Source organism: Barbus barbus, assembly GCF_936440315.1.
Source record: "Barbus barbus genome assembly, chromosome: 15".
In the NCBI taxonomy this organism is placed as follows: domain Eukaryota; kingdom Metazoa; phylum Chordata; class Actinopteri; order Cypriniformes; family Cyprinidae; genus Barbus; species Barbus barbus.
This window is the reverse complement of record NC_136743.1, coordinates 30,130,634-30,156,811: the sequence shown is the minus strand read 5'-3', so window position 1 is coordinate 30,156,811 and position 26,178 is coordinate 30,130,634. Positions and strand designations below refer to the sequence as shown.

Genomic DNA, 26,178 nt, shown 5'->3' with positions numbered 1-26,178 from the left:
AACATGCTAAATTAACTTAATCTACCCTCTAATAATAATTTGTGTGAAAAGGAATATACTGTAAGTTGTTGTTGTTTTACTGCCACTCGAGTTCTTTTCAGCTGGAAACTGCACTGAATTGTATGTATAGGTAGTTTTTGCAAAAATGTATGCAGAGGCATGATTTTCCAATGAACCTATGTTGGAAGAAAAAGTCAACATTTTCCAGTAAACATTTGCTTTGAGTAAACTGTCCTTATCCCAGTGGAACAACTGTGTTGACATGGTTATTGGAAAACCTGTTGCAGCAGATAAGCATATGCGTAGCAAGCATCACACATCAACATGAGTGTGTGATCAAAATACAGAGTGTGTTACACAATTCCTCTGATCCACTTGTGTCTTTCCGTGTAAGTCCCTTCCCCCCACGACTCTTGTAACCTCTCCGTGCACCGGGCGGCAGGGCTGTAAACGACACCGGGGCTATTAATTAATTAATGGCCTTTAGCTGAGCGGCTGGCTCTCTGGGTCGGGCTCAGGCAGAGAGCGTAGTATCTCTGTTTGCAAGCATTAGGACAGCAAGAGACCAGAGCAGCATTCATGTAGGGGAGCTGGTGGCCGTTTCACACTGAACGTCCATCAATCACCTGCACCATTGTGGTCCTGCGCAGTTTTCCGGGCAGAAAGAAGCAGCAGGGGGAGGGATGAGACGCGGGAGAAGAAGAGGGAAAATGGCGATGGAGGGGCCTAGGCATCAGCCGCCTACCCTCGTCCCATTGCTGATGAGCGTGACGGCTGTGTTGATCTCTCACCACATCTTCAACGCCGCTGCACAGATACCAGACCCTGAGGTAAGAGCTGCTTAGATTTTATGGCCTCTAAACTGCTCCGTCTTTTTTATTGAACAGGCGAGCGTGAACCGCTTTTAATTTTTATGGCACTGAATGCATTGAAACAACGGCAGCGTTAAAAACACATCACATCCTGCCATAGATTTCTCTATCTACACCTCTAGGTTAGTGCTTATGGTGTTTCAGAAACATTTATTAACAGTTAAATGCTGTTGTACAGTTATATAGCTATTAAAAAGCTATTTACAGTGAGTGCAGTAGTGCAAGGACCCTCTGTTGCATCTGTCAGACAAGAAGACAATACTTTGCCTGAATGAAATGGAAATTGAAAGAACCAAGGACACATATTTATGTCAACCCGCTCAGATGATAAGCAGTCCATTAAGAAGAGCGAGCGCTGTGACATTAGAGGTCAGTTTCATGAAAGGTCAATTCCATACAGTTCTCAGAATGACTGACAGATAATAAAGAAACAGATTTGTGATGTGTATAGGAAACGTAGAGGATAGTTTGTTTCTTTTATTTCGTTCAAATTGCTGAAAGAACTACTGGAATAGGGGATTTGGATAATGGCTGACTTAAACTTCAACTCTGAAGGACATTAGTCATAAAAGATCTTACCTGCAGTATCTTTCTGTAGGACAATGCTGCCGCTAGCAGAATTATAAGTGCTGGCTATTACTATTACTTACTATTAGAGATTTGGGTAACACTTAACTATTCTGTCATTAATGCACCATTACAGAGGAACAAATGAGTAACACAGCATTCTAGTAACTTCTATTAACTAACAACAGACCATGGTTAATGAATTAGTAAGTAACAGCACTCAGTTGAATCTGGAAGATCACTATTATCTCATTAATAACCACTATTTTTTCATACAGAGAATTACTATTAAAACGTGTGGTTTCATAATTAATGTGAATAATGCATTACACATAATTACTTCGGTTACACTTTAGTTTAGGGATCAGTTCTCAGGTAGCACTTTATTTTACAGCCCTGTTCTGCGTGTGCATATGTACTTATTATAGCGATGGTAATAACTAGGTACTAACCCTGAACCTACCACTACACATAACCCTAACCTGGGTACCTTGTACTACCAGTACTTTCTTGGGTAAAGTGTAAACCAAAGTGTAACCAATTCTCACTATTAACTAGTTGCTTATTAGCATGCATATTACTGGCATATTGGTAGTACTTCTAAAGCACATATTAATGCTTTATTCTGCAGGACCATATTTTAGATCCCTTAAGCAAACCCCATACCTAAACTTAACAACTACCTTAGTAACTATTAATAAGCACCAAATTATTTTTGAGGCAAATGTCATCATTAATCGTTAGTTAATAGTGAGAGTTGGACCTTGGAACCAAATCAGAAGTCTGCTTTTACCTATTGATTATGAAAGTGGTTAATGTTAAAGTAGTGGTTAAAATGTTCATTTGTCCTGCATTAGTTATTGATTAGATTCACCTTAAAGGGGTCCTATTATGCCTTTTCACTTTTTGAATTTTAGTCAGTGTGTAGTGTGTATGTTTGGGCATAAAAAGATCTACAAAGTTACAAAGTCCACTCCAAAGGGAGATATTTCGTTTTTAAAAAATCCCTTTTCAAGAACTACAACGAACGGCTTGTTTGGACTACAAAGTTTCTTTCCCGTATTTATGACATCACAAATTGTAAATCCCGCCTACAGAAATTTGAAAGGTTGGGTAACATAGTCTCATCCCAACTCGTCACATATTGACGCATGGTTTTTGCGTCGCTTTTCGACGTGAAGGGAAGGTAATTTTTTTAAATAGGAAACACTTAGCGTATATTAATCATTTTTAAATAAATTATGCCAGTACTTGCATCTGCCTCCTATATCTTTTCTTTTCTTCACAGATGGTAGGTTTAGGGGCAGGGGTTGGGTAAGTCACTATTTTGACAGTTTACATTCAAAAATCACACCTCTACATATATGCAATAATGGCAACCTTATTATGACGATAAAATTCCCAATAGCGCGTTAGCATATCGACGCCGAAAAATTACGCTTCCCTTCACGTCGAAAAGTGACGCTACAGGGGTACCTTGAGCGTCAAAAAGCGACGCCAAAACCAAAGTGTCAATATGTGACGACTTGGGATGAGACCGGGTTGGGTTGGGGGGTGGGGAGCCCTGCAGGTTTCAAAATCAAAACCCGGGGCTGATGTTTTTATATCACTGTATTTATGATGGAAACCAACTATTTTCAGAAAATTTTGGATGTCATTTTCATTTCATCTTGCATGTAATGTCTGATAAAACAGCATTTGTGAGTGGAGCTCTGCTTTGTGTACAGCCTTACCGGGGAAATCTTGATCTCTCCCGCTCCAACAGCACCTCCTGCTGGCAGAGAATTCATTTGCATATACATGCCGCCACAAATAGTGGTGGACTATGGTATAAATAAATTCACCTGTATAACAGTTTCAGTGCAATTCATGTATTAAAGAACAATAAACATAATACATATTACCGTTGCACTTATCTGTACATAGTCAATGCAGTTATTTTTAAGCTGTTGTTGACATCATATCTAAAACGTGATTTAGGCAACAAAAAAACAACAAAAACATTACCACTTTAATATGTCTTGCAATTTTCCTGCGTGCAAAGATTCTGAGCGATCCTGTTATTCAATATTCTCTGGGTCTGAACTGATATGGCAATATTGCAAGTACTCCAGAGTGCAATCTGGACGATTGGCCCCCAATTCCATATTGTTAATTTTAAGGTTTAAATATTAAGGTTTTTATTCCCATTATCCACTCATAAAACCCCAGATCACGCTGATGGGATATTTGGTATTATTGTCTTATTTGTCACCGCAGTTATTCTTTAAAATAAAACCATTTGCAGGTTTGTCCAATGTTTTACTGAACTACAGTGAATTATCATCGTTTCCTAAGTTTGTGCTTATCCACCCATCCTAAAATAATGAATATGGGCAAAGAATAATATACAAATAGGCCTATACAAAATAGACAATGTACAAAATAGCAAAACACACAATATATAATATAGACAATTATGTATAGTTATGCACATATCATAACTGTACATACATAATTGTCTATATTACATATTGTGTGTTTTGCTATTTTGTACATTGTCTATTTTGTATATTTGTATATGATTCTTTTTATTATCTGTGTCTTGTCTTCTGTTGCACTGTGGAGCTTCTGTCACTAAAATAAATTCCTTGTATGTGTAAACATACCTGCCAATTAAGCTCATTCTGATTCTGATTCTGATTACAAAACATCTAAATCTCAAAAATAGTGGATCATTTTTATCAACATCGCCCAGCTAAAACTGCTCAATGACTACTTCGTGTAGCCTACTGTGAAAAGTGCAATAATATCTGACTTCATTTAATGTGCTATAGCATAGGTAGGACTATATCATGGCCACAAATTAAGAATTTGTTCCCCAGACTTAATTTGTGAGCCGCTCATATTACACAGCTCTGTTCTGCCCGAAGTACTCGGAGATGCCGCTACCAAGTGTTTGACAGGAACTTAATCTTAATTTGTCATAAATTTTAAAAAACAACAACACACATATGCTAATTGATTCTAACTGAAATCGCTGTTGTTAGTGATATAGATATTTCTGTAGTACAGCCAAACAGCGTAGATCATTCATAAAAACGTATATAAAAGAATGCTCATGCGCAAACGTCTACACCAACAAGCTCTGCTGTATTATAAACCAATGAAATTGTGGGTGGGCGGAGCGACACGTGTCGCCCCACCTTAATGTGTCGCCCCGCCCCATCGTCCAGGGTGCACTCTGAGGAACTTGCTGTTTTGGCAAGGGGCGGGGCAGTACTAAAAGCTGTTTACCAATCACAACGCACTGGGACAGCGGACCAATCACAACACATTTAGTTTTTCGAAAGGCGGGCCTTCATCAAACCCAGAACTAATCGAGCCGTTTGTGTCAGGCTGGGGAAAAAGGTATTGTAATAATGTAAATTATGTGAAAAATAATTCCACCAAGCATGAGAGCATGTTCTAGTACACCCCCAAAACAAAATCAAGACTTTGTAAAAGAGCATAATAGGACCCCTTTAATTACAAAACTGTATGTAGTTTCTTAGTGGTTCTGGGAGTAATGAGCTAATAGAGAACTACTACATTCAGCTAAGCGTTATTATTTACTCATTCATTAATCATAGATTCTAGTTAGTAAATTGTAGAATTTTAATATTACTCATTTGTTATTTTGTAGTTATTCATCAATGATGGAACAGTTCTAAAGTGTTACAGAGATTTGAACAAACCCCTAACTGTAAACATGAAAGACAAAATGAAACAGTATTTTGACAATTTGACTGGATAAGATTTGTCTTTTATTTTTTTAGTCTAACATGAAATATAATTGTGCACAGTAAGGCCAGAAAGAGGGGTCAGTTTTGACTTTTGAGCTCATGTTCACATTTACCTTTGCCCTCTAACTCGTCCTAGACTGACATGAATGATACTTCAAGTCATTACATTAGAATTATTTACTGATTGATTGATTGCATGGCACAAAATTAAACAATCACACAGACTTGCACTGAAGATAAGACTCTGGCATAGGGACCAGAATATTTTATTTTGACTTTAGCCACTTAGCCACAACCTACATGTAACAAAAACATCCCAGATCTTTCTAGAAACCGCCTAGAATACCTAGCATTGTGACAGTGATCTCTGCATGGGTGAGATCCACTTACATTTTCTTGAAAATGTAAAATCTAGTTAGCCTAAGAATGTTAAAACCATTTTGCACTTTACATGTGATCTAATAATTTACTACTTTGCAGTGTCACGTCTCTATTACAGTGTGTGTGTTATAAATCAGGGACACATTCCAAATGCATAATACATGCTTGTTTACATTGTTCCCTGATAATGTGATATTGTCAGTATAGGAGAGGAGGAAGACAGCAGCTGTCATAAGTTTCAATGACTGCTTAAGGACATCCCGTTCATTACATCAAGTAGAGCATTACTGTTGCCACGTGAGAAATGGTCATCTTTGGAACAAATGTTAGCTGGAAACATTTACAGCTATCATTTACAGTCATCATTTCACACATTTTAGGGTCATCATTCGTGTTTTACAAAACGATAATCATTTATAAATGAGATCTAAAATGTCAGTTGACATTGTCAGTGTTTGATTTTAAATGCACAACACTGAAACAATATAACACAATGAGAATTTTAATGTAATGTTACATTTATTTAAAAATTCTAAAAAATGCTGCGTGAGGAAGCTGGGTTGATTTGACCCAGTTTGGGTTGATAATTGTTCATAATCAGTGACCCAGCAGTTCTGGGTTGGGAATGGGGTTGTAAAAAGGAGCGTGCTGATAGCACTTCACTTCTCTGTGTTCATGGCACTCATGACAGGAGTATGTCTGGAAAACAGAAGAAACTAATCGAAGTGAACAGATGACTGGTGAGCGTGAACTAAAAAAGATGGCTCTTGAGAGGAGTGATTGAAAAGGCTTTAATGCTGTCGATTCGCTACAATACATGGTTTATTCCTGAATTTCAGTTTTTTTTTCAATTTTAGTTTATTACTGGCTTTCAGTTTGTGTGTTTGTTGGCGGCACTCAAAGCCCGAGGCTTTGGCCATTGTAGGAGTATTTTCATTGGCGAAAGAAAAAATAAATGAAATAACTGGTCTGATTTGCTCTTAAATGTAAATTATTCAGTGTTTATTCAACAATGTTGAGTGGCCTTTTATTGTGGCCAGCCTAAGGCATACCTGTGCAATAATCATGCTGTCTAATCAGCATCTTGATATGCCACACCTGTGAGGTGGATGGATTATCTCGGCAAAGGAGAAGTGCTCACTAACACAGATTTAGACAGATTTGTGAACAATACTTGAGCGAAATAGGCCTTTTGTGTACATAGAAAAAGTCTTAGATCTTTGAGTTCAGCTCATGAAAAATGGGGGCAAAAACAAAAGTGTTGCGTTTATAATTTTGTTCAGTGTAAGTTACTTATAGTCAGTTGAATGTGTGTTGGGAGCATCAAAATAAAGTGTTAGCAAAAATGTATTTTAATGGTCTGTTAAATAGTTCAAATCGAATAAACCGTTGAACTATTTTTACAGTAGCCTACCTTGACGAGGCCTCTTAAAATGGTGCTTCTAATGTGAGACAACGTCTGAACAAATATTTGTCCGTCTGACAAATAGACCAACAAATAGAAAACAGTGCAGATGAACCACAAGGCATGCTAAATGCCTCTGTCAGTAAAGTCATACAAATACAACATCGGTTGTTCTTGAAGGTGCTGGCAAGCACTTAGGAGACATTTACATTCATAACTGATAATACTACAGGGTTCTTCCTAGTTGACTTTGACTGCAGGTGTCAGTCGTACCATTTTTCTACTCCCACTGCTAATTAAACACTCATTAAAGGGTCAATTATCCAGGTGCCTCCAATTTTCTCTGCTGGTACAATGTTTAACTCTAGTATGAAACAGCTTAAGGAACACAGATATGGTTTGGTGCTCCGGTGGAATCAGCAGGCAATCGAGTCAAATTGGAAAACAGGATGACATTCATTCATATTTATAGACATCTATAAAGCACCATGACCGTAGAGATTTGTTCTCGTCTGCAGGGAATCTGTGTATTGTAATACACACAATTATATAAGTCATTTCATGTTAGATCATGTCATGCTGGAAGAACAAGTGCTAAACATGAGAAAATAACAATGAATTCTCTGTTTTTATTGTCTTCATGCTATGCAATACACTATACATGAATATATGTGTAATTCATTTTACAGTGCACATGATGGATGTGCAGATGGTGTCTGATGTCTTCGGTTGCTGTTTGTCTATAGAGTTGTTAAGGATGATACATCAAATAAGAGTCAATTTTATCTATATAGGACAGAAGAGAAGGGACACGATGAAGTACATTACAAATAAATATATCAATATGTGATCTACTGCCAGCTGAACTCTCCAAACAGTCTGTGCCACTCACAATAGCGATTGCATCTCACGATTGATTGGCTGTCAGCAACATTGAATGACCCAATAAATCTTTACATCTAACAGGTCAGTTTTTTTCTGCCTTAATGCTGATATTTTACAATGTATTTTTTGTTTGTTTGTTTCTTTTCAAATACTTATTTTCACTTAAAAACGGAAAAAAGAAGGACTATATTTGTTTGTTCACATAAAAGCACCAGTTAAGTGCAGTTTTGGTGGTTTTTTTCACTTCATAAATAACGACCCAATTTCATAATTTCTGGCAAGTTTAGAGTAGATACTAAATTAAACTAAAATAAATAAATGTTAGGATTAGAATAGTCTGACTTTTGAACAACGTTTAAACATCATATGAAATCATACAAAACAGATTTTAGAGTTTTGTACATTATAGATTTTAAAAATCATGTAGATTTGGAGGGTATTATTATTTTTATTTTATTTTTATTTTAAATTGAAAAGTTAATTTTGGCAGTTGGGGAGAAGGCAGGGGCATGTTGTTGTGATAACTAAATTATTATACTTATTGGTGTTGTTATTTAATAATTCCAGGGTTTGAAATTACACTAAATTAGATTTCAGCCAAATCTTCATTATTCAACACAACATTTATGATAACTAGCTAACTAACAACCAGCAACATTTAATGTAAATTCATAGTCTATAATTATTGTGACATCTCTGCAATTAAAATACATGCATAGTTTACTGTACAAGAGATTAAATTCTTTGTAAAAGAAAAACTGTGGAAACTTCTCCACGATACTTGAACAGCCAGGTTGTTGAGGTTGTTCTATGCATCTTATAAAAGTTACCACAGATTACCATCTGAGACTCACTACTAATCTAAGACTCATTATATATTTGTATAATTAATTATTCATAATTTTCATATATATTTATAGAATATGTTACTGTAAAATACCTTTGAAATGTTTCTCCTTGTCTGGAACTAAGCTATTTGGTTTTAGCTGAAAGTATGTAATACTGAATGAAAATAAAGATTACTAAGTCACAAACTATCTGACCGATACCAATTTAGAGGCCATGCAGGTCTGAAGAACAGAAATGACTTGGTTAGTTATAGAGGGAGTAGTATGAGACGTTTATATCAGTGATATTTATTATCAGCAGGAACGGGCTCAGTACAAATCCCTGAGGTACTCTGCTCTGCTGATATTACACAGTGAGTGAAATAAAAAGGATTTCTCTGGTTGAGATATTAATCTTTTAATCAGACATATAAATCTTTGCTCCTAGGCTTATTCTTTGTACATATGTACACACTGAATCCACCAAGAGTTTCTGCATCTATATTGTTAGCTTGGTTATGCAGTTAAGTGGAGAAACACAGGTGCCAAGCTATGAATGTCTGCATGAGCTTTCAGCACACTGTGTCATAGCAGGCGACCATGTGAAAATCTTAGGCTTTATTGAATAAGACTGAAACATCAATAGTAATTCACTTTTAGCTGAAGGGACATCTGCCAACTCCAGCCTCACTGGTGGAAATGTCACCCTTTATCTAGCAAAAATAACATGCTAATCAGTCAATACTAAATACTAATGGCATGATTTTAGTGCTTTTTGCTAAGGCAAGCATCACTATTGTTTTTGGTGACACAGGGTTAGAGATTTGAACGAACCCTTTACCCTACTTTTTAAAATTTATTGTGCATCTTTCACATATAATAAGATTGTGCAGCTTGATTAGGAGAAATATGCTTTTACTTTTTTAAATGATCAGATTCTTTATATCAAGTTGAAAACTAGTTGAAAGTAGGCTTTATTGATTTCGTTCAGTAAGTAATCAGCCAGCAACCAACCAGGGCTGCATTTCCCAAAAGCATCGTAAACCTAAGTACATCGTAGGCCCATTGGCACCAATGGAGCTAAAATCAGTTTAGACTCAGGAAGCTTTTGGGAAAAGCAGCCCTGCACACTACAGAGCACAAGAGTCAGGTTCCAGAAGTAAAAATGCCACCCATTTTCCCCATAGGGAAATAGATTTTGAACAATAACTTGTAAATCTTTAAAGACAGACCTATACTGTGAGCTCCGAGGCTGTTAATAGATGATACATGCGTTTGTTGAAGTCATCAGTTTGCGTTATTTCAACTTATATTTTAAAGGTAACACTTTAGTATAGGGACCAGTTCTCACTATTAACTAGTTGCTTATTAGCATGCCTATTTTTAACATGTTGGCTGATTATTAGTATGCATAAAGCACATATTCTGCATGACCATATTCTACATCCTAATCCTACCCAATACGCAAGCTTAACAACTACGTTACTAACTACTAATAAGCAGCAAATTAGGAGTTTATTGAGGCAAAATTCTGTTAATGGTTTGTTAATTGTGAGAATTGGACCTTAAAGGGAAAGTTCACTCAAAAATGAAAACAATGTCATTAATTACTCTTCCTCATGTCGTTTATGTCGTTTAAACACGTAAGACCTTCATTCATCTTTGGAACACAAATTAAGATATTTCTGATGAAATCCAAGAGCTCTCTGTCCTTCCATAGACAGCAAGGGAACTGAAACAATGTCAGGCCCAGAAACGTAGTAAGGACTTCAATAAAATAGTCCATGTGACATCATTGTTTCAACCATACTTTTACAAAGCTGCGAGAATACTTTTTGTGCGCAAAGAAAACAAAAATAACAATATTATTCAAAAATTCTTCTCCTCCAACTCATGTCTGGATTTGGAATGGAATGACATGACGTGGAATGACATGATGGTGAGTAATTAATCAATTAATTAAAATTTTTGGGTGAACTTCCCCTTTAAAATAAAGTGTGACCGTTTGAAATAAATGTGTTTAACATAAGTATAGTGAAAAACTACATTACCCAAGATGCTGTAAAGAAAAATTGACCAATCAGAGACCAACTGTGCCGAATGAGTACTGAACTCCGCCTACCATATATGAAACATCTTGAATGCTGCAATCAAGCCGGTCTCCTTACACTCTCAAAACACATACATCTTTGAAAATCTATGCATATTTTGAAATGAATTTAAAATATAGTTTTTCTAGATTTTTCTATATTTAAAATCAACTTCAAATGGATAGTTTTATATTTCTAATTCGTTTTTAATTCGATTGTCTTTCGCAATGCTTCATTGTAGTTTTTTCCTTCCTTAAAGCTGTTAAGTACACAATCTTGTACCTTTGTCTTTTTGTCAAATTTTCTAATTCTTTTTTTTTTTTTTGTGTGCCTCAAATAAAAGTTTATAATTGTTTGATTCACCTTATTGCTGGTTGGTTTGGTTTATGGCTTTATAACAATTTTTAAATCCCCATTGGATAATTGAACAGAAAAAAATACTTCTGGAACCTGCAGGGCTGAAAAAGTGGGTAGGCAGTAATTCTTTCTATAGCATTGTGTGTGTCCTGTGCAAACACTGGATACAATACAGGTGTCAGAACCTTCACAGTGTGCATCACTATATTCATGTTTTACTTTCCACCTTCACAAACTTAGATCTGTTTGTGGGTGCACTATACAGTACTTGTTATATGCATGTGTCAAAAGGGCATGTAACTCCTTGGCAGATTAAAGTACAGTCATGTTGGTACGTGACATCTCAACATACAAGACCATCATCCAGAAACGACCATCATCTGGTTGTAACCACCAGAACTAGTAGGACCTGGTCTCCAAGCTGTCTTGAGGTGACAGACTGGAAGATATATTTTTTAAATCACAATGTGAAGACAAAGAGAGACAGTCATTGTATGACCAACCACATGAATTTTGATTTGGACAATACAATTCTCATGAACTCATGCACTGCTTCCTTCAGTCAAAAGCTTTGTATCAAGGACCTCACAGATTTATTAGCAGTGCAATATGACCTTCAGGCCTGGGCACTGGGGACAAGTGAAATGAAGTCTGTCTGCATGTATACTGCAGGTATAATAGTTCAGGAGTGCAGAATCATCAACATGTCAACACTGACCCAATCCCTGAATCCAACCTTCCACCAGTGCTTTGTACTCTATGACATAAATACTGAATTATTTACACAAAAGTAACACATTTTCACCTTAAAGCTACTGTCACACATGAAGTCTGCAGGTGTCCTGAACTTGTCAAAGCTGGAGTTAAGTATTCAAAAGTTTGGAATCACTATGTAATGTGTTTTTGAAAGGATCTGATAGTCATAATGATCAGGGATGAGGGACATTTCAAATGCTGTAAATGCACGTTTTTGTTTGCTGTTCTGCAACTTGCAGCAATGACAGCTGTGCAGAAAGCAAGTTTATTGAAATATTCATGTGAAATATTTTTAAATCCCATCCTGCTTTTCAAGAAATGTAAGCATACTTTCAGTAAAGGCACAGTTCAGTAAGCAACACAACTATTTCATATGTCCTAATAATAAGAGAGATTTCCTGGGCACTAAATTTACATAATGATTTTTAAGGATTATGTAACACAGCATTTTCTGCTGAAAAGGGGACTTTTGGATAATGGATATTCAATTTTACAACTTGTAAAACACATAAATGCAATTAAAAGTTTTTTCAAGTGATTAGTGTATTTTTTAGAAAATCCAATGCTACATTTCTGAACAGAAGCATTAATCTTAATAATCACATTTCAAACTTTTAAAACATTTTGAGAAATACAAATAGTTAGATTGAAACTTCAAGTTGCATATGTTTCAGTGCTCAGACTTTTTTTGACCAGCGGAAATCTGACTGCTTTACAATAACATACATCCCATAAAACCTTGATATATTCCCTCTGATCTCTTATTCGTAAAGACAAATATTCAATGAAACCCCACAATTAAATGATTACACAAAAATATAAAACATAAAACGCAGAAAAATAGCATAAATATTTTAAATTATTAAGTTAAAAAATAAAATTGAAAAACACATTAAAACATTGTCTTTTTTCTTTTCTTTCCTGAAGCTACACAAAAAGGTTGCTACTGAAACATATCCTGTTCTGATTCTGATTTTGTTAAATAGACTGAGATGTGCTGGTTTATCAGATAATGCAGTTTTGTGGTTTAATGCTTATTTAAAAGGAATAACTCAATGTGTGCAGGTTGAAGGCTGCAAATCAGAATTATTGGATGTGGTTAAGGGAGTTCCTCATGGTTCTATATTGGGGCCTTTGTTATTTACTATCTACATAAATTGTGTTAATGTTAACATTTACAAAGCAAGTTTCCATTTTTACGTGGATGACACTGTTATTTATTGTTCTGCACCTACAAAACAAGAAGCTTTGAGTGATTTGCAATCTGTTTTTGATATCATTCAAGCAAGATTTTATATTGTAAAGTTGAGAAAACAAAATTTATGATGTTATCAAATTCTAGATCTATGCCAGACAGTTCGATTGCCCTCCAGACATTGCAAGGAAATTTGTGTCAGAGTATAAATATCTGGGCATTATAATTGATAACACATTCAATTTTGGCTCACATATTAATTATTTGAAACAAAAATTAAGGAAAAACTTAGGGTTTTATTTTAGAAATAAGTCTTGTTTTTCATTTTATGCAAAGAAGAAACTTGTGTCTGCGACATTCTTACCAATTCTTGATTATGGGGATGTAGTGTACCAACATGCACCATCTTATCTTCTTTCCTCTTTAGATGCTGTGTATCATGGTGCCTTAAGGTTTATCACTGATTGTAAACATTTACCACATCATTGTACATTATACAGTAGGGTTGCTTGGTCCTCTCTTGCTGTTCGAAGATAAATGCATTGGTACCTAATGATATATAAGGACATTTTTTTTATTTATTTTTTTTTTTTTTTGACCACAGTATCTCTGTTGTTTGATTCAACAAAAAACAGTTGGTAATTATTCACTTTGTTCACAAATGTATTATAATCTGAATGTACCCTCTGCTAGAACTAATTTGGGTACTAAGGCTTTTAAATATGCTGCCCCTTCGGGCTGGAATTTTTAAGTGGTTAAGTGGTAAATCACTTTTAAGTGGTTTGGAGAAAGACTTGGAGATTTGCAAATGTTTCTAATGGCTGTATTTTTAGCGACTTTCTTTTTTTTGTGTAGTATTTTGTATATTGTATGTGATTGTTCGTATTTATCAATTTGTGCCGTCTATCTTGGCCAGGACACTCCTTAAAAAGAGATTGTAATCTCAGTGAGTTTTCTTTCCTGGTTAAATACAGGTTATAATAATAATATCCAGATCCTTCAAAATGCATCTGGATGCTATAGAATCTCTCTATTTTTATTTTTATTTTTATTTTGCCACATGCTTCCACTTTCCCCATCTCTTTGTCTAAAAATCACTGCAAGCAATTTACAGCCTCTCTGTTTCTACCTCTCTTCTTTCTACTCACAATCCGAAAGTGGTAGTTTAAAATCTTACTGTGGTTCTTAATCACAGCTACTGTTGCCATTTCAGTGGTGCAATTACCTGGATATTGCAAGAGATGCAGGAAAAAAATAATAATATATATATTTTCTTTTATCTCTGCAGCTTCTGCCAACAGACCCTCCAAAAAAGCCAGATCCAGTCACTTCAGAATCAGTGGTGTTTTGGGGCCTTCGATTATGGCAGGTTGTAGGCATTTTCTCCATGTTCATCCTAGCGATCAGTAAGTGTCTAAAAGAAAAATCCATCATTTACTATAACTATTTGTTCACTCTGTTGTTCCCATATTCTTTATTTTGTGCTTGGAACACAAAAGGTATATTTAGCCACTCTTTTCAATATAATAAAAAGTGAACACTGGGGCTGTCAAGCTCCAAAGTGACAAAAGAGCACTTTAACTTCAGAGGACTTGGGATATAGCACACACATATGTTTTAAAACTTAATGAAACCTATGCAGTATCGTTTCTGAAGCTCAAAAACTCCAGTCTCCATTCACTGTAATTGCATGGAAAAGAGCGACCAGTATATTATTAAAAATCCCTCTTTTTGTGTTCCACAGACGTAGTTTACATGTTATTTTTAATGATGATTATTGACATGAGTGTGAATAAATGATGACAGAATTTTAATTTGTGGGTGACCTCTTTAAAATGGCAAGCTATGCATATATTTGCATTCAGAATTAACTTGAATAGATGTCAAAATAAACACTTAATTGTTTGCACGTAGTGAATCACATTAAGCCATTTATGAAATTCTCCCAGAGCAAAATATCAATTACAGAACAAAGAGATATGAGATGCTACCTGTTGTGAAGGACAACTCTCTTTCAAATGTTTCACAGCTTTTCTTCCTCATTTCACAGTAATAACACTGTGCTGCATCTTCAAATGCCGAATTCCACGAACGAAAAAAGAGATAGAGGCTCGGCACGTACAAAGACTAGCCGCGAAAACGTATGCCAACACACTGGAGACGGTGCCCGCCCTCAACGAACTCACAGAGATGCCGGCAGGTAAGTGCTAAACAGCCTACTCTCAGATAATAGAAATCTGATCATCTTATTGTCTTATTTGTGACCGTTTTATTGTTTTTGTCTGTTATGTTGGTCCTTTAAGTTCACATTATCCCATTGTGTAAAACTCCCAGTACAATATACTATCTATTTTACGTAAATGAATCAATACACTGCTGTGAATAGTTAATTAACCTATACAGACAAATTAAAATGGAAACATACATTAAAAATATTTTAAATAAAGATATTTAGAGGCTATTTTAAGCTAAATGAATACTAATAAATACAATAGTAATATGATCTAATGGTTGATCCCTTTTGACCAATAGGTGGCGCTGCACTAAATCTAAAATGACCAGTTTTGATTTTGGGCCAAACTATTCAGAAGTTTTAATCAAAAATGTGAATTTTTCCATATCTCCCTATCACTAGGTGGCGCTGTGCTGAAACTGTACAGGTAGCCTCAGGTCATGGTTATTATAACACACATCAAGTTTGGTCTGAATACACTTAGGCGATGCGGAGAGATAGCCTCACGTCCATTTTGGCGAGCTCTTCATCACATTTGTTCATGCGTTCTGGTTTGCATGAAAATCAGACAAACGCTTAGTAGGAGGTCAAAAATGAAGAATGACCTTCAGTACTTTAAGAAAATTTGTCATTGAAACATTTTAATCCGCAAAAATTCTAATTCTGTGGAAAAACATTACTGCCTGGTATTGTCCCTTTGGTAGAACCCCCCACCCCCGTCTTGCTGGTGTATAATAGTTGTCACACTAAGCATGGCATTGGATATCTGGCCAAACAACTCTTTATTCCAGAAGTACTATTCTTTTTTTATTCCAGAAGCCGCATTATTCTTTTTACACATTTCTTCTATATTTTCCTGCATTTAATTTCAAATCTATTCTTTCAGCTGATGTGTCTGATGTCATCTGTCTTTTTCCAGTGCTATTACTCTTTCCCTTTGTTTATGTGTATTCTTTTCCTTCTTTTCACATCTCTTGTGTGTTTGCTCAGCTCTTGCGGAAGCGTCAGCTCTGCAGACAGTCTCTGAGCAGGTACAGGCTCGTGGTAGTGGACAGCTTCCTGTGGTCAGGGAAGAAGATGAACTCCTCAATCCAGTCACTTAGAGCAATGCGCTCGAGCTCTGCTGTTCTTTCTGCCTGCCTGTCCTCAGCCTGCACTCCTGGATGCCTTAGTGTAGAAAAAACTATCAAGACTATTTATGATGAAACTGGTGAAATATGCTGCTTGCAGTCTCTTTGCCTGCGATTAGAATCTGTTGTCAGTAGGTGCAAGTGTAAGATGCAAGTGTAAATGTAAGCGAATCCTTACAAAATTCAGCCTTAGGTGCATCTATATTAAGTATAAAGTAATTAATGAGTAAAAAGCACATATCTTTTCATTTTCCTTCTCTGCGTCTGTCTTTTAAAGTCAACCTGGAATCAGAATTGATCCCATTTACTTTCCTAACACACATTGCTGGTCTTATTGTACATGATTCATAGATGTACAGTTTTCCAAAGAAAAACTGTGAAGAACTTTGATGTGCCAGATCCATAAACTGGACCACTCTCACTCAACTAAGATGTTAAAGGCTCACTTAATCTGACTCTGAAGAAGACAATCAGGGATCATGAGCAAAATGAACTTTGTTGGTCATATATATGGCCAGATTTGGGAAAGCTTGACACATTCAATTCATATCCAAAGTTCTGTCATGAAACTCTAGATGTATGGAGCTATCCGATAGGTCTAACTCAGTCTGACATAATGACATCATCATCACATGGTGTAGATTTATGTTCAAAGTAAACATATTATATTAGTAAACAGGAAATAAAATAACATTGTCGATGCTGCAAAGTTCTGTGATTATGAACCGATCACATCTTGAGCAATACTGTAATAAGTGAAGCAATCCTTGACATTCTCTATACAGCCATTAAAGTGCAGCATAAGAACATAACAGCCTTACTTCAAGGATAACCCACTTATTGAAACAAATAAGGTTTCTTTGACAAATAAACTCATGAATTCCCTTGACATTAAAAAAGTGAAAATTTGAGGTATTACTGAGGTACATTTTGCAGACTGAAACCATGTAAGAATATAAGAGTTAGTTTTGCTTGTATCACTTGGCAGCTTTGTAACAGCACATAATATCTGAGTAAATAATATTAACATGTCTTGTATTTCAGCATAAATCACACTATCAATCACAGTTTTAAGCTGCACTATATTGTGGTGTCACATAGATCAATGCTAATGTCAATATTAATGATGACACACAAGCCAATGATAATGTCTCTTTTTCTGAAAATGCCTTTTGATGCATTGTCTATAAAACAAGCGCATATTGTTTTCCAAACACAAGAATGGCTTGTGAATTCTGTTTCATGTTGACTTTACTTAATCCTGTTGGTAACAATTTATTTTAAGGTCCATTTCTCACTATTAACTAATTATTAACTACGACTTTTGCCTCCATAAACTCCCAATTTGCTGTTCATTAATAGTTAGTAAGATAGTTGATAATTTTAGGCATTGGGTAGGATTATGAATGTAAAATATGGTCATGCAGAATACTGTATGTGCTCTATAAATAAACAGCAAATATACTAGTAATATAAATGTTAATTAGAAACTTGTTGATAGTGAGAATTGGTCCCTAAACTTAACTGTTACTATTCTGTGTGTCTGTCTCTGCCTTTTTCTCCTGAATAAATAATTAACCTCTATCTTTCTGACAAAGTTGGTTTATAGAGTGTATTGATGTCTCCTATAAAAAAAAAGAAAAAAAAAAAAAGAATATATATATATATAAAATATATAGTTATGAATATTGATATGTTAAGTGATGCATGTAGCTGTATGGCTCTAAGCTGTGTGTATCATGAGAGCTCTGAATGATCTGTAAGCAGTTTCAGCAGTGATTACGCATGATCTGTATTTCTGTTGACTGAACCAGCGGTGAAGATCATTCGTGAATTAATCATTCTTGTAAGTCGGTTCTTTCTTTCCAGTGAATTGGCCAAACGGATTGCAAAACAGTGTGAAGTGGTTCACGTTAGTTTGGACCGCTCTCTCACTGAATCATCTGAGGTGTTCAGTCAGTAAAACTAATAGGGAAATAGAACTGGATGAAGTGGATATTCACCTACAAACTATTACAAACTATACTGCTGTGCGTGTGAATAACGGATTTTGTGACCCTTCTTTTCAGTTGTTTTTCCAATGTGAACATGCACTAGATATACTGTACATCTTTGACCATTTTGTTGCTTTTTGCCATTTCCGAGTGGATGAATATTTTTGATTCAGTCTCCAGAAACATTCTTTATGCAACTATGCATATGTGAATCCTTGGCCGAAGCAATGCAACAAGTTTTATTTCCTTAATACATACAGTACTACTTAACATACTACCATAGCTAGCTATAAACTTGTCAACCGGTTTAATAAACCTCATCCTGCTTATTCAACTTTTCTGCCATGAGAAAATGCTAATGCTCACTACAGCGTTGCTTGCAACATTACCTTCCCCTTACTAGTCATATACAAAACTGAACTTGTACTGCTATGAATGATAAAGTTCTAAGGGCTAAAAGCCTACATATATTTGCTAAACAATAATTTTGTCGGTTTTTAGGATACTAAACTACAGACATGGAAAGCCCTCCTCAAGCATTGCACACAAGTTTTACATTGGTCCACTGTGGCACTGTCATGTTGTGGATCGTTTTTGTCAAAAAGAAGAATATCTGTAGCCTCATTATTTCAGTAGGATCATGGTTGATAATGCATTCTTTGACAGACTGTAAATAGACAAAATATTTTAACAGCTCAATGGGTCTCTGAAAACTGCAATGTGCATGAGATGGAACTCAACATTGATGTTCCACCTGCGCACATGAATGAGGTGTGGAGAACTGTACGCACACACAGTGCCAAGGATAACGCAGTATGTTTGAAACAAACAAACCCACTGATGCTCGCACTTACCCACATGAACTCTGACTTAATTATATTCATCATTAGAGCTAAAGACATTCTAATGGGATTCTCCCAGATACCACGGAGACCATTTAGCACAGGAAGAGCCCCTCGTCAGGCGCCGTACGAATGTTCCTTACGTTCATGGATGGAATGAACCACACACTTGTGGCTTGATTCTGTGGACACATGCATTTTTCACAGGCAGCTATGCAAATAATGTCAGTGGATTTCCACTGCGGCTACATCTGGATTAATTAAGTCACCCATAAAAATGTGATTTGAATATAATTTAGAGAGGAGCATCCTGATTGTGCGGTTTGCGATCAGAGTACATCTTAGTGCTTAAAGAGCACAAGGGTATATATGTGATCAAAACCTCCATTTACGCTCTTCACAGTTGTTTGTTTGTAGAAAAAAACAACAACAAACGCATTTAATATTAACTAATAGTTTTCCCTCTGTAAACTCCTACATTTTTGCTTACTGATAGTAAGTAAAGTAGTTGTTGTTGTTATTTTTAGTAAATGTAGCGTTAAATATGGTCATGCAGAATAAGGCATTAATATGTGCTTTATAAGTACTAATAAACAGCCAATATGCTAGTAATATGCATGCTAACAAGCACCTAGTCAATAGTGAATAGTTTTCCCTAATCTAAAGTGTTTTCAAAGATACTATGAATTTGAATTTGGGGAAACTCTTAGGGACACATTTTACAACGCATGCATTTTTTAATCTAAAAGTAATTCACAAAGCATTTTATTTTTGAAATTTGGTTTAAATATATCCACTAATTAGTTTAATTGATACAATAGAATTATCCATGAGTGTCTAGCCTTGATTATATTCTATTTATCTTAAACACACACACACACACACACACACACATACACACACACAAACACAAACACACACACACACACACACACACACACACACACACACAAACAAATCAAAATCTGCTATGGTGTAATTAAATGTAACAAATAATGTAACAATTTATCATCTTTACTGAAGAAATTGAACAATGTATTATCAAACTTTGATATTTGCCTTAATCTTTTAAACAACTGTGAAGATAGTGATCAAACTACATTTTATAAAATGACCTTTCAAGGTCAGTAATACATTACATCAGCATATGAGAGTCAAGCCGAATCCGTGGCAACATTCAAAAGAGCTGAAAAGTCATCTCTTCCTTGAGCACTTAACTGCATAAAAATGCTTTCAGTTTTCGTTAACCCCTCCCTGTTGTAGCTTATACTATTCTGAACTAGTGTATGTGTAAATGTCACTTACTTAACAGTATTCTATTGCCAAAATTATGAAAAAAAGGGTCAGTCAACAATATAAAACAACTGAAATTATTCAAATCAGGAATGCATAAAATTCATGCATAAAAAAATGTCCGTCAAGTAACGTACAACTTCCTGTTTCCATCGGGAACTAAAACGTTGAACTATGTTAATTAACAGTGCGGTCTTTCATTTGGATTGGTTTTTATTCTTTTTAGCATGCGGTGTGAAGTATTTCACTCTGTTCCTTGATCATTCTGATTCAATTTCAGTGATTGAAGAACAAATTTATACTCTTGTGCATTATGTATTATGTACATGACATACAGACAGCAAGCTGAAGCCACTCATGCCTCAATTTTCTCCTTCTTTTTGGAAAGCAATGACGTAGTCATCTGATAGTGTGGGTTTTCCAGGTAATGCATGCACTCGCTGTACCTCTGCTTCCCGTAAATACTACCATATGTTTTGTTCGTTACTTTTTTGACAAATTATATTCAAATTATGTGGATTTGAAAACAGATGGATCATAAGGTAATAATTATTTATTTATTAGCCAGCAAGTGTTTAGTGAAATTATTGTTTACAAGTGTTCTATATCTATGTTTCTAGTAACTATAATATCCAACTAAATTATTATTATTATTATATAATCATTACATCATCTTAAAAAAAATCTGGAATGTGTTCAAATAAGCTGAGGCTTCATAACTGTGGAGTTTCTGAAAGTCAACACTGTTGGTTTGGGTTTGTGTTTCCATTTAGAATGAAAAAAAGAAATCAAATAGTTCAGTGGTATAAATGTTTATTTTAGTTGCTTTGTCTCACTTGTCAGGCTTGTTCTTGGTATCTAAGCAGTAGATTGTTGTCACAAAACTGCATTAATATCAGTTTGAAAACTTCTAAGCTTGCAGAAGTGTTCGCAAAAGTATTTCATTATCCATGTTTACCCTCCACGCTTTTAATGAATTACCCAGAGCATGACTTTTTTCAGGCCCAGAACCACTGGAACAACTGAGAAGCAGAGACAAAGAGTCGTCTCATTAATTCTCCAAGACCGGCCTTCACACTCCTTACTAACACTGACATTCAATCTCTGACCTTTCAGCTCGGAGCCCAAATCATTAACCTCACAGATGTCTGCCCCACGCAGGTTAGACATTATTTCATAGTAAATTGAAGATATAGGAGCCATGGAATCCATTTAGGTTGTGCAAAATATTATCAACAGAAAAACTGTAGGTGCATGAAAATGTGTTTAGAGTAAGGGTGTAGGAACCATTATTATTGTTGGACCCCTGCACTTTTTTAATGTTTTCCCAAATCATTTACGTATATCCCCCTTGTTAAATAAAGTATAAAAGACTGAACTAAATTTTGCACATTCTCGCTTGGTCTGCAATAGTGTAGTCTCGCGTAGCCAGACCTTCAGACTGATGGCAGAAGGTCTGGGAACCTTGGGCGCTTTGAATGGCCAAGGCCCAACTAAGAGGCCATATGACTGACAGGTAAAGCAACCAATCGTGTTTAGTTTTGTTCCGCGTCATGTTTCGGGGTGTGGAAATGTCGCCAAAATAACAGACCAATGTGTAAAACTCTTTGACATATTTTAAAGATTCTGTGACGCAAACTTTAAATATTTCACATACTTTCACAAAATACAGCATTTAGTTGACCCTGATAAGCGCTCGTTGTCACAGTTGCAAACACGACAGCTTTCTTCTTTCGGGAGGGCGTTTGGCTTCACGACATCTTTGTTTCCAGGCGGAACGTTAAAGAATGCGACATACACATCTCCCGGAAATCCTGTATAATCTAACCAATCCGATTTCGACTTCGGCCAAGGGATATGATTAGATGAACAATTTATGATCCCATGCCTTCCACAGATGATATAAATACAGAGAAATACCACCATTTAGACCACTTAAAACTAATTGTAATTGCTATCGGGATGGGAAGAGACTTTCAAACAGCATAACAAAAAAAGTTTTTGAACCAATCCCTGCCTTTAATTATATCTAACAATGCACCAGTTTTGGAGAAGAGCAATGACTTTTAAAGATGACTTCAGTTTTCAGCTGTGATGAGTAAAGTTCTTACAGAATTAGACACTGCGACTTTTTACGTCTTATGAAACCATTTGGTTAATTGGGTCGGATTGCTTTCTCACCACAAGTGAACCACATAGTTTTTCAATTATGCCTAGATCACCTCGTTCATGCCTGTTTTTTTCTGTGGATCCTATCGTGATTGCTGTGTCCATATATGCCGAAAGAAACTGAAGTAAGGAAGAAAACACCCTGTTCTGAAACAAACAAGCCAGGTGTGAAAACGACTGGCTGTTCACTTTGAAACAGAACTTGGTTTGCAAGAACAATGTGTAGCGTGAAAACTGTCACGCAGACTCCAGAAGCGCATCGCAGCACTGAACCTGAGACTGTTTGTCTCTCTGAGTTCAGCTGCAGTGGAGCTGTGGCATGATTCACATGACTGTGAAAGCAATGCAGACTCCTGTCCTCACTTGTTCAGTAACCTACTAAGCATTTGAGCTGAAACGACATCATTAGTTCCTGGAACACATGTAGAGGATGATAGTGGTGATGATTTATCTTGCACATGAGTGTGAGTGAGCACTGTGTGTAATCAGAGAGGCAAATTAACTTGCTCATAATCAGCTGTCTAATCAAATGAGACCATTTTTGAGCAGCAGCAACTATCTACATGCAACTCAAGTGTCATTCATATTACACATTCTCTCTACTGCACACATAGCAAAAACTTATTTGATTAATGCATTTTACTGACCTTCTCTGAGTAAAACCTTCAAGCTTCAAGCTTTTATCAAAAAAAATGATATAAAGCTATATCAAAGTTTGTCTTTACTCATAGTTGTAAGATTAATATTAATGTAAGCCAAGCACACACTGAGGTTACAATTAAAGGTCATTTTTACAGCCTTGTGTTACACCAAAAGATCTTTATTTATTTTTTTCCAGTGAAGTTACTCAGCTTGTACAGTACATGTACTGTATTTGTAAAATTGTGCTTCAAAGTTGAAATAAATACGTAAATAATAATAAAAATAAAAAGTGTGGTAACACTTTAGAACACTTATGACTTTTCCCTCAATAAATTCCTAATTTGCTGCTTATTAATAGGATATTTAGGATTAATTGGAAACAATTTAGCCAGGACACAATGTTACAGTAAGAATTTGGAAATTGTGTTTCAATTTCATGAAAATAGCATTGACATAAAAAAAGTCACGATCTTCTCCTCACAATGTAATGTAAATAATCAAGAATCAGGGATAAATTATGCAAGTAACACTGTGTACACTGTATAGAGATGTAATATTTTCCATGCCTTTCACTACTCTTTCATGCTTTTTAGACATGAACTGTGGGATTTATTGTTTTGTTCTGGGTGACTGTTGCGCTAATAGCGGCTGAATGAATGGAAAATCTGTGTCAACTGCAAATTACAGTTTTCAGAGACGTGCGATGACACGTCGCATTGCATTTCTACACCTTTGTGACAGACAGAATGGACACGTTAAAAGCCAATGTGAGCTTTCAAATTGCTGCTTCTGCTCTGTGTTTGGAAATATACACACATTTTTCCATCGGAAAAAATGGTTTGAATCCAACATGTTTAAATGTGATAAATGTGATGCTCATTGAAACTTACAGTGTTTCATTCATTTGTTGAGTTCATTACTTTAGCTCAAGTTTTGGGTCGCACATCCTTTTCCTGTCTAACATGTGGATTCTATCATGTTTGGTCCAATTATAAAAGCATGCTATTAAACATTACAAACATATTATTCTTTTGAAAGGAGCATGTGTGTCTCACAGAGCTTGTACACATTGTAGTATCAATCATCTGGTAAGAATGGCCCCTCGGAGCAGGAATGCGCTGGGATTGTGTGCATAGGGTGAACGTGCGGGAGGGAAAATATTACAGTTGGAACATTTTCCCATAAAAATGTTTGATGGAATTCAGAGCAGCTGCAGAACGATTGAGACGATCTCAAATCTCTATTAGCGAGAAAAGGCTTTGTTAAAATCTGAACATACACTTGCTGAATCGTCACACTTTTGTAATATAGATCAATGTTAGCATATAGATCAGGGTTCCTCAAATCTTGCCCTGGAGGGCCAATGCGCTGCAGAGTTTAGCTCCAGCCCTGATCAAACTCACCTATCTGTGATTTTCTAATGATCCTGAAGACATTGATTAGTAGCTCAGGTGTGTTTGATTAGGGTTAGAGCTAAACTCTGCAGGAAAGTGGATCTTGTGGGCCAGATTTGAGGATCCCTGATATAGATATAAAAGGTTGAAGAAAGCTGATTGTATGTTTTTGAAAATGCTGTAAGTGCTGTAAAATCGTCCTTTTGTTGCCTGTGTATTTCTGATTAGGGCAGAAACACAATCTATCTGTCTTCAGTTCTGCTCTCAGCCGGCTGATCAAACTGAAACCAATTAACTGTCTGCTCCATTTGGAGATCTTTCTTAACATCTCTACCAGTGTTTCTCCAGTCTGCTCAATATGTTGTAGAGAGCGTTAAAGGAAAGATGTGTAGTAAAATATATTTTTAGACAGAAAGAAAGTTGGTAACACTTTATTTTAAGGTGTCCTTGTTACACAAATTACTTAATTTTATAATAACAATTAATTACGTATAATTACATACAGTTAACCCTAACCATATAGTAAGTACATGAATATTACTCAGTACTTAAATGTATAATTACACTGTATTGTAACAAGGACACCATGAAATAAAGCGTAATCATGCTGGGTTGTGGAATTTTCATTGCTGGATGCATATATCTGTATTACAAAACAGACATACTAAAATGTGACTGGCATCCAGGAGCGTAACATTGCTTCACACACAAGTAATGTAAGATCTTTACATCGTAGGACAATGGAGGGCAATTCTCACCTTTAACTAACTATTAACTATGACTTTTGCATCATTGAACTCCTAATTTGCTGCTTTTGAATAATTAGTAATACAGTTGTTAAATTTAGATATGGGGTAAGGGATAGTAAGGCATTCATTTGGGCTTCATAATTAGGCCTACTAATAAACAGCCAATATGCTAGAAATATGCATGCAAATAAGCAACTAATTTGAATAGTGAGAATTGCTCCTTAAACTAAAGTGTTAAAATATTTCATGAAATATATCAGTACTGTTGACAGAATCCTGATCTTTCTCTCTTTCTTCTTTGGTTTAGCGGCTAAGCCTGAGGAGAAGGAGGAGGTGCCAACCGTTGCAGGCAAGGTTGATGCAGAGAAGGGAAAGAAGAAAGAAAAAGAAGGCAAAAAGGAAGGCAAGGGTGCAAAAGAAGGAAAAGAAGCGAAGGGAGAAGAGAAGGATGAAACCACAAAGAAGAAAGGGGAAAAGGGGGAGAAAGGAGAGAAAGGAGCATCAAAGAAAGAGGCATCGGATGGAGGGAAAGGTAAAAAGGGAGGTGGAGAGAAAGGAGGAGAGAAAGGAGAAGACAAAGGAGGAAAAGGAGGTGGAGCCAAGGGCACTGCCAAGAAGCCTGCAAAGAAGTGA

The 26,178-nt window shown here is 35.9% G+C and overlaps 1 protein-coding gene across 1 annotated transcript; it reads left to right on the top strand.

Moving 5' to 3' along the window:
• Positions 1-683: 683 nt before the first annotated feature.
• Positions 684-26,178, top strand: LOC306881614 (uncharacterized protein; the record flags this gene model as incomplete). The annotated part of the gene is made up of 4 exons (XM_079435781.1): positions 684-830; positions 14,388-14,505; positions 15,150-15,299; positions 25,853-26,178. 4 exons carry the CDS (start codon positions 684-686, stop codon positions 26,176-26,178), a joined length of 741 nt encoding a protein of 246 aa, XP_079291907.1.